The sequence below is a fragment of the Gallus gallus genome, chromosome 1 (genome assembly GCF_016699485.2).
Source record: "Gallus gallus isolate bGalGal1 chromosome 1, bGalGal1.mat.broiler.GRCg7b, whole genome shotgun sequence".
NCBI lineage: Eukaryota > Metazoa > Chordata > Aves > Galliformes > Phasianidae > Gallus > Gallus gallus.
Window position 1 is genome coordinate 120,591,498 of NC_052532.1, and position 13,523 is coordinate 120,605,020.

At 41.0% G+C, this 13,523-nt stretch overlaps 1 protein-coding gene across 19 annotated transcripts in view; it reads right to left on the bottom strand.

Annotated features, from left to right (window-relative positions):
• Window positions 1-2,816: 2,816 nt before the first annotated feature.
• CDKL5 (cyclin dependent kinase like 5) overlaps window positions 2,817-13,523 on the bottom strand; it is a 126,644-nt gene continuing 115,937 nt past the window's right edge. For 15 of the 19 annotated variants that reach the window (XM_040647995.2, XM_015272909.4, XM_040647986.2 and 12 more), the window contains 3 exons: window positions 12,151-12,273; window positions 10,945-11,064; window positions 2,817-9,980 (listed from right to left, as the gene is read on the bottom strand). In XM_040647995.2, the coding sequence (XP_040503929.1) occupies window positions 9,597-9,980; window positions 10,945-11,064; window positions 12,151-12,273 (627 nt within the window). In that variant the 3' untranslated portion in view covers window positions 2,817-9,596. Of the gene's footprint in view, window positions 9,981-10,944; window positions 11,065-12,135; window positions 12,399-13,523 lie in introns of those variants that run through there. The other 4 variants (XM_040648000.2, XM_015272943.4, XM_040648010.2 and 1 more) reach the window with 3 other exon arrangements.

Here is a 13,523-nt window from a genome sequence, read left to right on the forward strand (position 1 = left end):
CATTTTCTTAATAAGAGTGCTCCTGAATAATTTGTTTGAGCTTTCAAGCTTCATCCACAGCCTAAATGGATGGACCACATGCCCTTATACACCAAGATAATTTATTTAGCACCTCACGACTGATACTATATTTGAACATAAGACTCAGAGGAAGGAAAGACTGCCCAGGCAGCAAGGGTCTGTGCCATCACTCTCCCTGCTCCCAGCTTCAAACAGGATGCTGGACTCCTTTTCCAGGCTGAAACGTACAGTGATAAATAGGTGGAACTAACTGGCACACACTGAATTTCATGGTTAATTTGTGTCCCGCCTCACCCTGTCCTTCGCCTGCACCTCACCTCCCAGCCTGGATGGGGAAGGGCCCCTCTGCCAGCTTTTCTCTTTTATTTTTAATGCTCTAAAGCAGACATTTCTGCTCTCATCCAAGCTGTGCCGCTCGCCTGCTAATCGACCTTTGGAAATTCACTTAACCTCTGCCTGTTATCTAAAAAGCGGGTTGCTGAGAGGCTTAATTAATTAAGTGGTCCTAAAATGCTTTTAGAAGTGTGCTTGACTTCCACTTCTGCATAAACACAGTGTACTGAAGAAGGGTGCAACTGAGGGCATAATGAATGTCGCCAAAACACGATTACAAAACTGCAAAGCTTTTCCTCATGAAGTCAAACTTTTCCTAGCATAGAAATGTCATTTTAATTTTTGGGCACAGATATCTCCAATTACCGTTATCCAAACCAGAAACAGTGACTGAGGCTTCGGGAAATGGTACAAAACAGTGCTGAAAAGGCAGTATCTTCTAGGAGTGAAAAATCCCGCAGATAATTTACCTTTAGAGGTAGGGGCATGGCCCTGCAACTTGTAAAATGCAACAGTTTTGAAATGGGAAGCAGGACTGAGAGCTGCCTTCAGCCTCATGACATGAATGAGTGCAGTGCTTGCAGAATGCTGAGTAGTCGGGTGAGCTTTGCCTAATCCAAGTGGCGTGACAAGAGACTGCCTCAGGCCCTCGAGTCCAGCTACACCATTTCTAAGTCTGTAGCCCCATTCTCTTAATTATTTCCCACAGAAGTAACCCCTTAGCAGCTGTCAGAGTGAGATACCCATACAAAATCTGCTCCCTGTCCCACGGGGGACCAGAGCTGACCACACTGTGGCTACCACAGCAAGGTGTTGAACTCTGGCACTCGGGGCCATGCCCACAGCCCTGGGCAGCCCGTTCCATGCCCACCGCCCTCTGGTGCAGCCCCTGTCCCTAACCCCCAGCTGCCCCTCCCCTGACACAGCTCCATGCCGTTCCCTCGGGCCCTGTCGCTGTCACACAGAGCAGAGCTCAGCGCTGCCCCTCCGCTCCCTGTGAGGAGCTGCAGCCGCCATCAGGCCTCCCCTCAGCTCCTCTGCTCTGCGCTGAGCAAACTCCCACTCCTCACACACCTTGCCGTCCAGTCATTCCAACATCTTCATAGCCCTCTTCTGGATGCTCTCTATTGCTTTATGTCCTTCTTACATTGTGGTGCCCAAACCCGCACCGAGTGCTCGAGGTGAGGCTGCACAGCACAGAGCAGGGCAGGACAACCCTTCCTCTCTCCCACTGGCAGTGCTGGGCCTGGTGCACCCCAGGGTACAGTTGGCCGTTCTGTCTACCGGGGCACACTGAAATGTTGAACCACGGGTGGGTGGAAGTTAAAGGTGTTAGCTTGGGCCAGACCAGTTTCCCTGTTTGAGATTCAATGAGTGCAGCTCAGTGAAGGCACCAGGCTGCATCATTGTCTCACAGCAGCTGTGGCTGCAGCACAAGCCACGCGGTGGCTGTTTCAGAAGGACTTCAGCAAGGAGGGCATGGAGGAGTGCTCCCTGCTCCTTAGTTTGTTTCCAGTTATCCAAGGAGTGAGGGATTGGCAGCCAAGTATTTGAAGTTTTTTGAAGCTGCACGCAGTAATAAAGGAAGTCGTGACCAGGACACATTAAAGGTGAACCCAACAATATCACTGACACCTGAACATTCATCCAGAAGAACGTCAGTTTATGTGGGAATGAAGAAGTCCCAACATGTTACTCAGACTGTGATCGTCTCCAAGACGGACACAAATCAAGGGCTGGAAAGTTGTAGGGCCTTTCAGTTGCTGGTTAGTGATTGACGAGTGCACGAGGGGGGTGACGCTGTTCAAAAGATACAACAGCAGAGAAAGAAAGAAAGAAAGAAAGGAAGAAAGAAAGAAAGAAAGAAAGAAAGAAAGAAAGAAAGAAAGAAAGAAAGAAAGAAAGAAAGAAAGAAAGAAAGAAAGAAAGAAAGAAAGAAAGAAAGAAAGAAAGAAAGAAAGAAAGAAAGAAAGAGAAAGAAAGAAAGAAGGAAAGAAAGAAAGGAAAGAACGAAAGAAAGAAGGAAAGAAGGAAAGAAAGAAGGAAAGAAAGAAGGAAAGAAGGAAAGAAAGAAGGAAAGAAAGGGAGGAAGGAAGGGAGGGAGGGAGGGGGGGAGAGAGAGAGAGAGAGAGTTCCAGTATTTGCAATGAGAGGGAATGGTTGGAAATGGAGTGCTTCAGAGCTATCTTGTCTGTGATCCGCAACCTGCTGTAGGGTACCTGCTTTAGCAGAGGGTTGGTCTCAATGATCTCCAAAGGTCCCTTCCAGGCCCTACAGTTCTGTGATTTTGTGATGCTGTGAAGATGTCTGCCTTGCAAACAGACACACACTGGCTTCTCAGACAGGGAGCGCAGCAGGGCCTGGGCAGAGAAGCTGCGTTACAGCTCTGCCCCATCTGGGGGCACCGGGAGGGCTCTGTAAGCAGCGTGACACAAATAAGAGCAGCCATCGAGCAGTGCCAATTTTCTAGTGCAAAATCTGCATTTTTATTAAAGACATATTTTGGAAGGCCCATTCAAAAATACATTGTGCTCAGTAAAAATTAACCATTTCCATGCTGATAATTAAGGTTACCACAGGATTTTTTTTTTTCTCTTTTAGAATATTTACAGCAACAATATAAATTGTACAGAAGTTAAGAATGGAATACATGCCCAAAAAAAATTTGGTAAGGTGTACCAACAACATGATACAAAGGGTTGTATACAAACATTTTACAAATGGTTTATTAACTTGCATGAAGTCATCCTTAAATATTCAGCACAATTTAAAATCAATTTGTATTCCAGGATTAAAAAGATGAACACCACAGCACATTCCTTCCACAACAGAAAGCATGGTAGATCTAAAAATCTGTGCGCTTCGGATTTCTAATAGCTGTTAAAAGTCTTGGGGAATCGTAACCATAAATGTGGAGTTTTGAAAGCCACCTCCCCAGGCGGATGTTTCTGGAATTGTGATTGTGAAACAAGACCCCATTCTTCCTAACTTAGTTCTTCCTTCTTTCTGCCAAATGAAATGAATTCAGAATTCAGTATTGCACAGTGGAGATCTAAGCAGTCCTGGAAGTCCTTATCAGATTAACCAGATTTAAAAACACCTGCATAGAAGTTCCAACAGATTATGGTTTCGTGGAAGATTTTAGCTCGTTGTTCCTTATAAACCACATACATACAGATGTTACTCTTTTTGATTAGACATATCCTTCAGTAGTCTAAGATGTGCACTAGCTGGAAAATAAAAAGTAAGAAAAGGGAAGCCAAGACAGTTAACTACACCTAAAGTTTCGCCTTACTAAACAGTTAAAAGCTCCGCCGTTGGATTTACAAGTCAAGAACTTACACCAAGAGGTTCATAAGCTACAGGAAACTTGAACATCTTCCATCTTGCGCTATGAACATGCTGTAGCTTTGCTAATGGAAAGCTCTACGAAAGCAGTTACTTCACAAAGCATTTCTACGCCTGTACAATTAAGATGCCACCTTGCATTTCTCAGAATGGACCCAGAGAAACAATGCCCTGTGAAAACAGAGACCCGGTGGAACAGAAAGCCTGGAAGGCAGTCTGTTTTGGTGGGGCACAATGAGGTAAGGTATCTCACCCAGATGAAATGGAAAATAAAAGTGAAGAAACTCCTGAGCAAGTCTAAGGATAGCTGTTTGAATAAAACAGCAAACAGGGTGGAGTAGTAGATAAGGCCTCTAACTCCCTGATAAACTGCACTAGAGAAACAACAAAGAACAAGGCAACTGCAATATTTGAGAACCACGTGGGGAAGAGCAAGGGAAGACTGCAAAGCAGTGCAAGGGATGGTGTCAGGATTCTAGGAGAGCTAAGATGGCTTGGAGGTTTTAGAAGTGTATTGGATGAAGGCCCATCAAAATTTTATTACTTGGTTGCTAACAGTACCTAGAGGAAGAATCTTTTTATACATTTCTTCAAAATTTAGAGTCAATAATAAACTCAGAATAAACAAACAAAACCCCAACCACATTCTGCAAGAGAGAGGAGGTAGATCGACTTGTAGAGAAGACAAGAGATGTGTAGAGTCACTCTTAGCCTTAGTCATACATTCCAAGTTCAGACTCTTGAACCACATTTTAAGAGTCACATTCACAGGTTACATTCTAAAAAGAGCCTGAGAAAGAACTTGACTTGCTGGAACAACAGCATCGATGTATAGAGGGCTCTTCCTCTCACACTTCTGTGCATGTTCTGCTTAGACTGGCAAGAAAGCCAACTTTTGCTCCAAGCAGTTGGCTGCGTAAGTGATACTCCTGGTAACAAATGAGCATCCCAGCATAACTTGGAGCAAATTAACTTCACATGTAACCTATCCTGTCTCATGCAGTATCTGTAACAAAAGACTGCTGAGACAACAGATGACCTATGACAGGATTTACCTTCAAATTAAAAGAGGATCTCCTATTAAATTTGCTATGTTTAACTACCATTAACTTTGCTTCATGATTGCAGAGTGAGAGAACTTCTGTTTCAGTACAACTGAACCAAGTGGCCTGTACAAGCCTCCATCAGCCAGGTGAGCCTGAAGCAACGATGGTGCTGTTTGACTCAGAAATGAGCCAACAGCTGGAACTTCCAAGCTGTGTTGTATTAAAAGGGTTTACTCAAATTGTTCCCTTTTTAACAAAGGCCAGAAAGTTAAATGGCTTTTCTCCTGATTTACTACAAACCCCGTTACTGAATGGTTAATATCATGACACCATTGGGGGAAGCTGTGTGGGGAAAGGCACCTGTTCTTAAATAGCGTCCTGATTTAAAGGTCATTTAAAAACAGTTTAATAGGGCACATCACCTTTCCAAGCATCTTCTGTGACACTCCTAATCCTATTTCAAATGGTGGGCCTACGTACGTGAACAACAGCCCAAACGTGTGGTTTATGATAATCCAATTAATAACCATATTGTGCATGACAGCTGGAATGGATAAAAGAAACATTCATTGCCACCCCATAATTTGCAGTATATTATATATGGCTATCCTTGTAACGCCTTTTGTGTGACTGAGATTCAAATATTCTCCCAGTTCTACTCTGACAGTTTTCAGCACATACAGAAGTGCATGCAGATATTTCTGAAGCATATTGCACTACCAAATTGTTTTAAGACAACAACAACAACAAAAACCCCAAAACATGAACAAAAAACCCTCAGCGCTTCTAGCTCAAAGCTCCCCTCAAAAGCGCCTGTTTTTTGTCTTAGCTAAGTAGATGTCAGCATTGCTTTCAGAGTTCCCTTCATTACGAGGAACCACAGCGCTGAACTGTGAAGAACATACAGTTTGTTCTGGGTGAACAAAGGTTGGTATGTGGCTTTTTACACTGTTAAGATTCATCTTTTAGGAGATCTGACTGCAGTAACAAGCACTGGCTGAAGGCCTATCGCAGGACCCTACTGCTTGACAGAGCTCTCAGCTTGGCTCCCAGACATGAGCTAGTGTAGCAGAAAGGCAACAAGCCTGAAGGGAATGTGAGAGTGTATTCTAAGTTTGGAAGTTTGTGGCCTGCTTTAACACTGGTTTAGGAGAAGCAGTACCTGTACGCAGAGTGGACCCATCCATTTAAACGGGTCTGGCTTGCTATCAGAAATGAAGGCTTGGTACCTGTCCCAAGCCCTGTGGGATGGAGAACGTTTCATAAAGACTGGACCAGATCTGGGACTACTGACTTCCTGACGCAAACTTGGCCTGGTGCCTGTTGCTGGCGGCCTCTCAGAGGAGCAATGGGTCTTAGACTGCAATAACAGAGCAAAAAGGATTAAATAGCCCTAAGGGACTGCTCTCTGTGGTCAGGTCTGTTAACAACACATGTTGCTTTAGGTTAATGCATTTTCATGGCAGTTTAAAAGGACAGCTTATTCACATCGTTTCGCACAGTTTCAATTAAGATGAGCTTAAGGTGCTTCATGTCAGTTAACAAGAACTATAGTAAAACATTATAGACAAGTTTAGGCAGCTCGAGTTCTGCAAAATGACTGTAATTCATTTCTGAAACTTAGTTTCTTTACTGTTCACATCATTAATGATGCCATAATAAGGCAAAGCAGTTTGCCAAGGAATAAAATGCGGTTTAACTAATATTATTCATAGTAAGTAGATCTATAGAACATGTAACACACGACCAGTGAAGAGGAAAGCTCGTGCTTATAAAACTGTTTGCTCTGTGATTCTCTTCTCCTTTACTGAGGCAGCAAATCTCAGCCATTTAAGACGACTCCTTTGGAAGCTTCAGCAGAATTACATTAGTAATATTCTAGATATTCGGAAGTTAGATCAGATTAAAAATAGACAATTTACCTCAGCGCCAGCTGGTTCATCTGCTGTAAGGTCTTTCTAACAGAACAAGGAAGATACTACGTATGTTGAACACAATTTGGTATTAAAATTAAATCTGTTGTGGTTTGTTGAGAAGAATAAGCAGTACGAAAGTAGACACAACGTTTTGTAAATATGGGCCACCAAACACTTGAACATTCTTTAGGTCACTCTTGAAGCTTTGCTAACTACTTTAAACAGCTCTATGTACAGTCAGAGATTACCCTGATTCAACTCAATGGGTACTGAGGGGAAGAAAAAAAAAAAAAAGAACCAACCAACCCTTGTGAAACATTTTTCCGTGGTAGAAATCAGAATAGCCACGTACAGCCCAGTATCATCATCCCCGGCATGAAGCTCTTACTATCAATATAAAATTCTTGTAGAGGCCAAAGGGAATATATCCATAAGGTACAGAAGAGCTTGGTATGAATGCTCACTTGGAGGCATTCACATTGTACTGCTTAGAGCCCCACTCTTAGGCAACGCTCTCGTGAGGGACTTCAGTGGCATCAGCTCATTTCAAAGCAGACAACAGGAGTAAACTGGTTGTGATGAACTGGGGAATCCAAGAGACTTCCGAAATACAATGCTATTCCCTTGATCGTAAAGGCTAGCAAATATCACAATGTCTTTCCTGGATGCCCACTGAACTTATCAGAATCTGAGTATCCTTTCATATCTACTGTATTTATATATGATACATAAATATATTATTTATATACTACAGCATATATAAATATAGTATATACCATAAATATCTATAGAAAATCACAAACACATTTCTTGCAGGCAATTGACAAAGAATTCTTATTATTTTGTAGTTTTTCTAACTTCCTAGACTTACCTCTTGCCCTGGACAAACCTGATGTACCATCCCTTCATACTGTACTCCATGAGAAAGATTTTAAAGTGGTGGTGCCAAATTAATTATTGTTAGAACTTTGGTATGATTCAAGAGGTACCGAACGTCACATCCAATTTGCATTGTATCAAAGTAGGAAGTTCAGCTCTTACTGTCTGGCTACTTCTGTTAACATCTATGGCTAAATCATCAAGTTTACATTCAGGTTAATCTCTTTTTGGGACAGACAACATATTTGCAGGTACACGTGTCTTATGAGGACACAATATAGAAAATGAACTATGCTGCAGAGTGATGAGGGAGTTGAATGAATGCATTTAAAAAGGAAAGATTGTATTGTTCTGACACTACAGGCCTGAATCTCCTCTTATTGCATGAAAGTTTAGACCAGCATAATTCTCTTAACTCCTAATGACTCAACTTTAGTTTATTTTGCCGTTAGCAATAGAGGAATCAGGTTATATATTTGCTACACTCGATGTTCACCAATGTAAAGGCAGTTTTGACAATGCTGTACAGGAGACTGGAACCCAAGATCTGGTATTTTGCTGAGACTGGTCACTGAACTGAGTATGGGAATATCGGGACAGTAAGATCTAAGGAGAAATTAAGCTGCACGGCAACCTTCTCCCTCAACATCCAAATATCAGATGTGTGGCTTTAAATACATCCTGAAATATAATAAAAAGTGCAAGAGTACTTTTAATTTAAATACAGTGTTTATCTTAGTAGTTAATAGATTGCTAACAAGATGTAAAATACACATATGCATAAAAGCTCATACCATGATCTGCAATGCCATGCTATGCATTAAATGTGAAAGTGTGGCATTTCACTTGCAATTCATGCTATGTTTCTTTGGTTTTCACCCCTACTATTAAGTGGAGAAGCACCTGCTTTAGCATGTAGTCATGGGGCACTTTATCTCTTTAGAGGAAAAAACAAAAACCAACACAAGTCGTTCTGGGGCTCTAGTCTCTTGATGCAGATGCAGAAATCTCATTAGTATTATTAGGAAAGCTAGGGATACAGGGGAGAACATACCACATTAAGGTTATTGTACAGTTCTGCAGTCTCTTACATTTAGCCAATACTTCCAACAAAATAGCCCATAATAACGCTTGGAATTGAATGATGTCTTTTGTTTGTTACCAGTAATTCCTGTAATACTGGGCTCTCGTAGCTGAGCAGGATTCATACTGTTACAGTCACGTTTATATCGACATTCAACTTCCTTTTATTAGAAGTATAATACTGCACTTTATATCACAAATGTATAAAAATATGGCAGATAGTGTCATAACAATACTTTTCTTTTAAATGATTATATTTAAAAAACAGACAGTTATTTCCCATTTATATATATATTTATATATAGAATAAAATACTCCTGATGCAATATATAAATGTTACCGTTAGTTTTTTATAGAAACTACTGTAGCTGTTGCACTGCTTCACAATGTTTCAAACAGCTCAAAATAACTTTACATTATAACGTAAAAGATATGATTATAACAGTACGATATTAGGTCATCATAAATAAATATTACAAATCCTATCAAATATGGAAGTTTAAAAAACAAATTTAAGACATACAATTTAACTTTAAACCCTTGACGGGGATACACTTTTATCACATAAAACCCACTGTTTTAACTAGGCAGCAAAAAATGTAGTAAGGGCATAGGTCTGCACATGAATGTTTTCACCCCTAGAAGTGCCGACGCATACCAGAAATCTCCCAGCTTTCCAACAGAGATGTGCTCTAAGCTGGAATGTAAATGAGAGAAAATGGCAATACATTTTTCTCCCTGAATGGCACACTCTGCCTCTCGTCCACTGACGCTTCTGACGACTACTAATTCCTAATCCGACTCACTTTACTGTATAATCCCTGACTCTCAACGTGGTGCCAAACGGCATAGCTCCACATGTACATATTGCACACCTTTATAAAGCTGAAAGTACAGTCTTACCATCACCAGAACTACCACCGCTCCCCTACGTTGACCTCCGTGTGAACCGGCCTATTTTCTGGAGCAATTACAAGGCCGTCTCTTTTAGATCATTCAGATTTGGCATTCGTGACCGGTTTGTTCGGTTATACGTGTGCCCGTTCTGTCCACTCTTGGAAGGTGGCTGCTCGGAGTAGGGGGGCCCATCGCTGGCGCTCCTGTTGACGGGGGAGACGTGCCAGGTGGGCTCCAGCTGGCTCGGGATCTGCAGCGTCGGCCGGCTCTTTGGCTGCGGCTCCTGCCGTGCGTTGCTGCTGCCGCTGCTGGAGCTTTGACTCATGGGGTGAATTCGCACTTCAGAAAAAGCAGGTTTGGCCGGCTGACTTGGTAAGGGTTGGAAGCGAGGCTCAGCAGGGATGGGATGATTTGAAGAGAGGTGTAATAGCTTTCGCAGAGATTTTAATGGCTGGCTCTGAAAGACACGGGGAAAGCGCTTCACCTTCTGCTCTCTTGTTACTGTATCATATCAGACTTCCTATAACAAAGCCGTCATGTCTTAAAGAAAACATCTTGAACTTTGCGGACTTCTTCACTTTTAATATGTACTCACGTGCAGTATTTCCTTCCAAGCTGAGAAAACACACTCGAGAAAAGTATTTTCTCATTATGGTTCAAACCCAAGTAACTACCTGCACTGCAAGGCTGGCGGAAATCAGCAGTTTGATATTTTGTTTGCCAGCAGCTCTTAACCCTCATAGCTTCTTTAGCTGGTGAGCAGGTGGAAGGAAAAGGGACACGTGGGGCTACTGAAATGGGTAACGTGTGCCAGGGTAAGCCCTGTACACAAAATGGCAGGATAACGACTCCATTAAATTCCTCAGCTCAGAGAAAAGTTTGCTTCTTCAAACACAGCAACTGCAATGAATCCTCTTTTTCAGTTTTCAGTGTCGTAATGGCACAGAAGCTGCCTCCCAACCTCTGCCCCTCAAGCTGGTTTTAGAGATGGAGAAAATAAAGTGGCATTTGTGCAGTGATGCTCCAGTGATCCAGCCTGCAAAGGCAGCAGCCCATGCCAGCTAAGGCACAGGGGAGTGCTCACAGGGCTCTGCAGGCCCATCAGCATTGTTGGGGTGCACCACACCTTGCAGTGTCTGCTGTGGATGTGCACTGAAAGGCTGTTTGCATCTAACATGTAACCAATACCTCTAAAGGCTCAAAGACTGACACAGGCACGCTTAGTCTCTCTTCTTTTCCCTGTCATTCATGTCCAGATTTTCAAAGAAATACACAAATCTACAGGCACATGTTTTACATTTAGGGAACAGGGACCGAAGAGGATGGGAAATAATGTCAAATGCAATTTTCCTATCAACAGATAAAAAGTTCTCAAGGTACCTCTGATGTTCGAATTACAGAGAAGTGATAATGCCACTTACATGAGGCTGGATTTCTGTCATCTTCTCAGGATGCCAATCCTTCTGCCTGCTGCTCTGGTGATTAGAAGAATGAATGGCTTTCTGTAACGCCAGGAGATCCTGACCATCAGTGCCAGGCATCTGCAACAAAACGTTAGATACTGGTCTCTCAATCTATTCTTCAGAATATTTGTAAATCATTTTTCCCCAGTTAATTACATAATGCAAGAAAAGCTGATTACTGCAGCAGAATTGCAATGTCCTTTCAGTATTTTCCCCATAGTAAGAACAAGTGGCTGCACAGGTCATGCAGATTTGCTATACCCTTAGCCCGTAAAGCATTCACATGCTGTTAGTGTTATTTGTTGTAAGAGAGAGCAGTTAAACAAGGCTCCCAAAATAATCAACCAAAAAAAACTGTTGAGCCTCATCTTCATTTAAAAGCATTCCATACTGCAGTTAAGACCATGGATCAGTTCTATAAATTTGTTCCTGAGTGAGGCAGACCAAAATCATGTCTGAACTGGCGTCTGTCTGATTTTGCCATCACAAAACAAGAGCTTTTTCTTTCCCCGTCTTTCTGCTCCTCCGCAGACATCCCAAACCAAAGTACAAATTGAAAAACTCAACAACCCTAAAAAAAACAAAATGCAAATTCAAGAGAATTTATGGCTTACAAAGAGACTGCAAGAGTTTTAAGCAAAAAAAGGACAAAAAGGACAATTCAATTGGACATAATTTTAAGTGGAAGCTGTCTTTTTAACAAGAACAATCAGGACAAACAAAAATACAGTAAAAACAAGAGCTAAAATTGGTATTTCAGATAATCTATTAATATTAATGCTAATATTTAATCAAATTCATGTATAAAGGAGCAGTTGACACAGAAAATGCATTTCCAATATAGCTATAAACCAAACCAAGTAAATTATTTTTCCTGATTGAAATGGACAGAATATTTTTAGTTTTGGAAATATGCAATTTCATTTTCTCTGGAACTATATATGCTGCATTTTCAGTATATCAAAAAGTCAAAACCCATTTGCCTTTAGACACAGTCTACTTCAACGGAACTGCCAATTTTACTTCAATTTATTGAACTGGCCCAAGATACTTAACTGGCATGAAGAGAAAGTGACCCCATAAAAATAAAACACATGCTGCTGTAGTCAGTAAAACAAGTTTACTGGAGCATTTTACAGAGCTACTGTACTTAAAAATTAATACCATGGGTAGAGTGACTACAGGAAGCTTTTTCAAAGAAGAACTATGCTTTAAATTATTCTTTGAATTAAAAAGAGGAAAGAGGGATTTCTTGATGCTTGGATTCTCCCCGTTGGTTGAGTCTGTCTGTAATATAAGATACAAAATCTAAATGCATAGCATTTCAACTCAAGAGATCTGTCCTTACCATATTAATTCATTACTTTATTTTTGTAGTTCCAACGGTACATAGCATCAGTCCTATGTATAATCTGCTTCAGGAAAATATGATGATTGAATAAAGAAAAGTGCATGGAATAAATTCAAGGCGCTCAGTGCATATAAAGCATGGAAAAAGAGATCAGTACATCTATTCTTATATCCATTTCCCATTAGGAATGCAGAGTGCATTTCAAAGCCTTTTGAAAACTGCAGATACGTCTTGTTGACTTTACTGAGTTTTGGAACAATTCTTCTGTTGCCTATGATACGGATCTACAATTATACGACACTTCTTATTTTTATATGGGTAAAATATCAAAGATACACTAATAATATTAACAATCAGTTTTAGCATGAGCCGCTACTAATTACCTCCAGAAGAAAAACAAGTGTTCTACTTCTAGCTTTTAAAAAGAGCTAGGGCTCCAAGATGAATTACTTCAGTTCTGACCAAAATACGACTTCAACAGCTTGATGTGCAACTGTAAGAGCACTGCCTGTTTCCTTTTTACTTCCCTAATACAGCCAAAGAGCGTAGCAGTGGATGAAATTAATAATAATAAATATCATAATAATAATAGATAAATTATCAAGAATTAAAATTTTGAGCAAGATTTCTCCCCAGCTGAGGTACAAACAAGCATTATTTTGCCTACCAAAATTAAACTCTACAGTACAGTCTAATGATCGTATGACTAAATAGAACAATGGGTGCATCACCAGAAGAGAAGGGTTTCAAACAACCTTCTCATCTTCTAGGTTCTATGCAAGTTAACAAAAGACGAAGACACTAAATAACATAGCTCCTTTAGAAACTCTATGGTCAGAAGAATTTCCTGTTTGCAGTACAGTAAATAAGAAAGGAATCAAAGCATCAGTAGAAGAAATGCTCATCTGCATCTGTTTGTTTCCAAAGGATGTAATTTCTTCAGTCCCATTGCTTGCAGTATGTGTCAAAGTCTGATTTTGCCTAAAGACAGGGCATGTTGACACCATACAGAGCATTCATAGATATTAAAATGTTTGGTAAAAAAAAAACCTTGTGATTCTATCAATCTTCAAACCTTTCTGCGCCACTACTAAACGACTCCTAGCAAGATAAAAGGAGAATGAATAAGAACAGCTCTGCAGAAACAATATTGCAAACAATTCCCGTGGCAGACAATAATGATTAT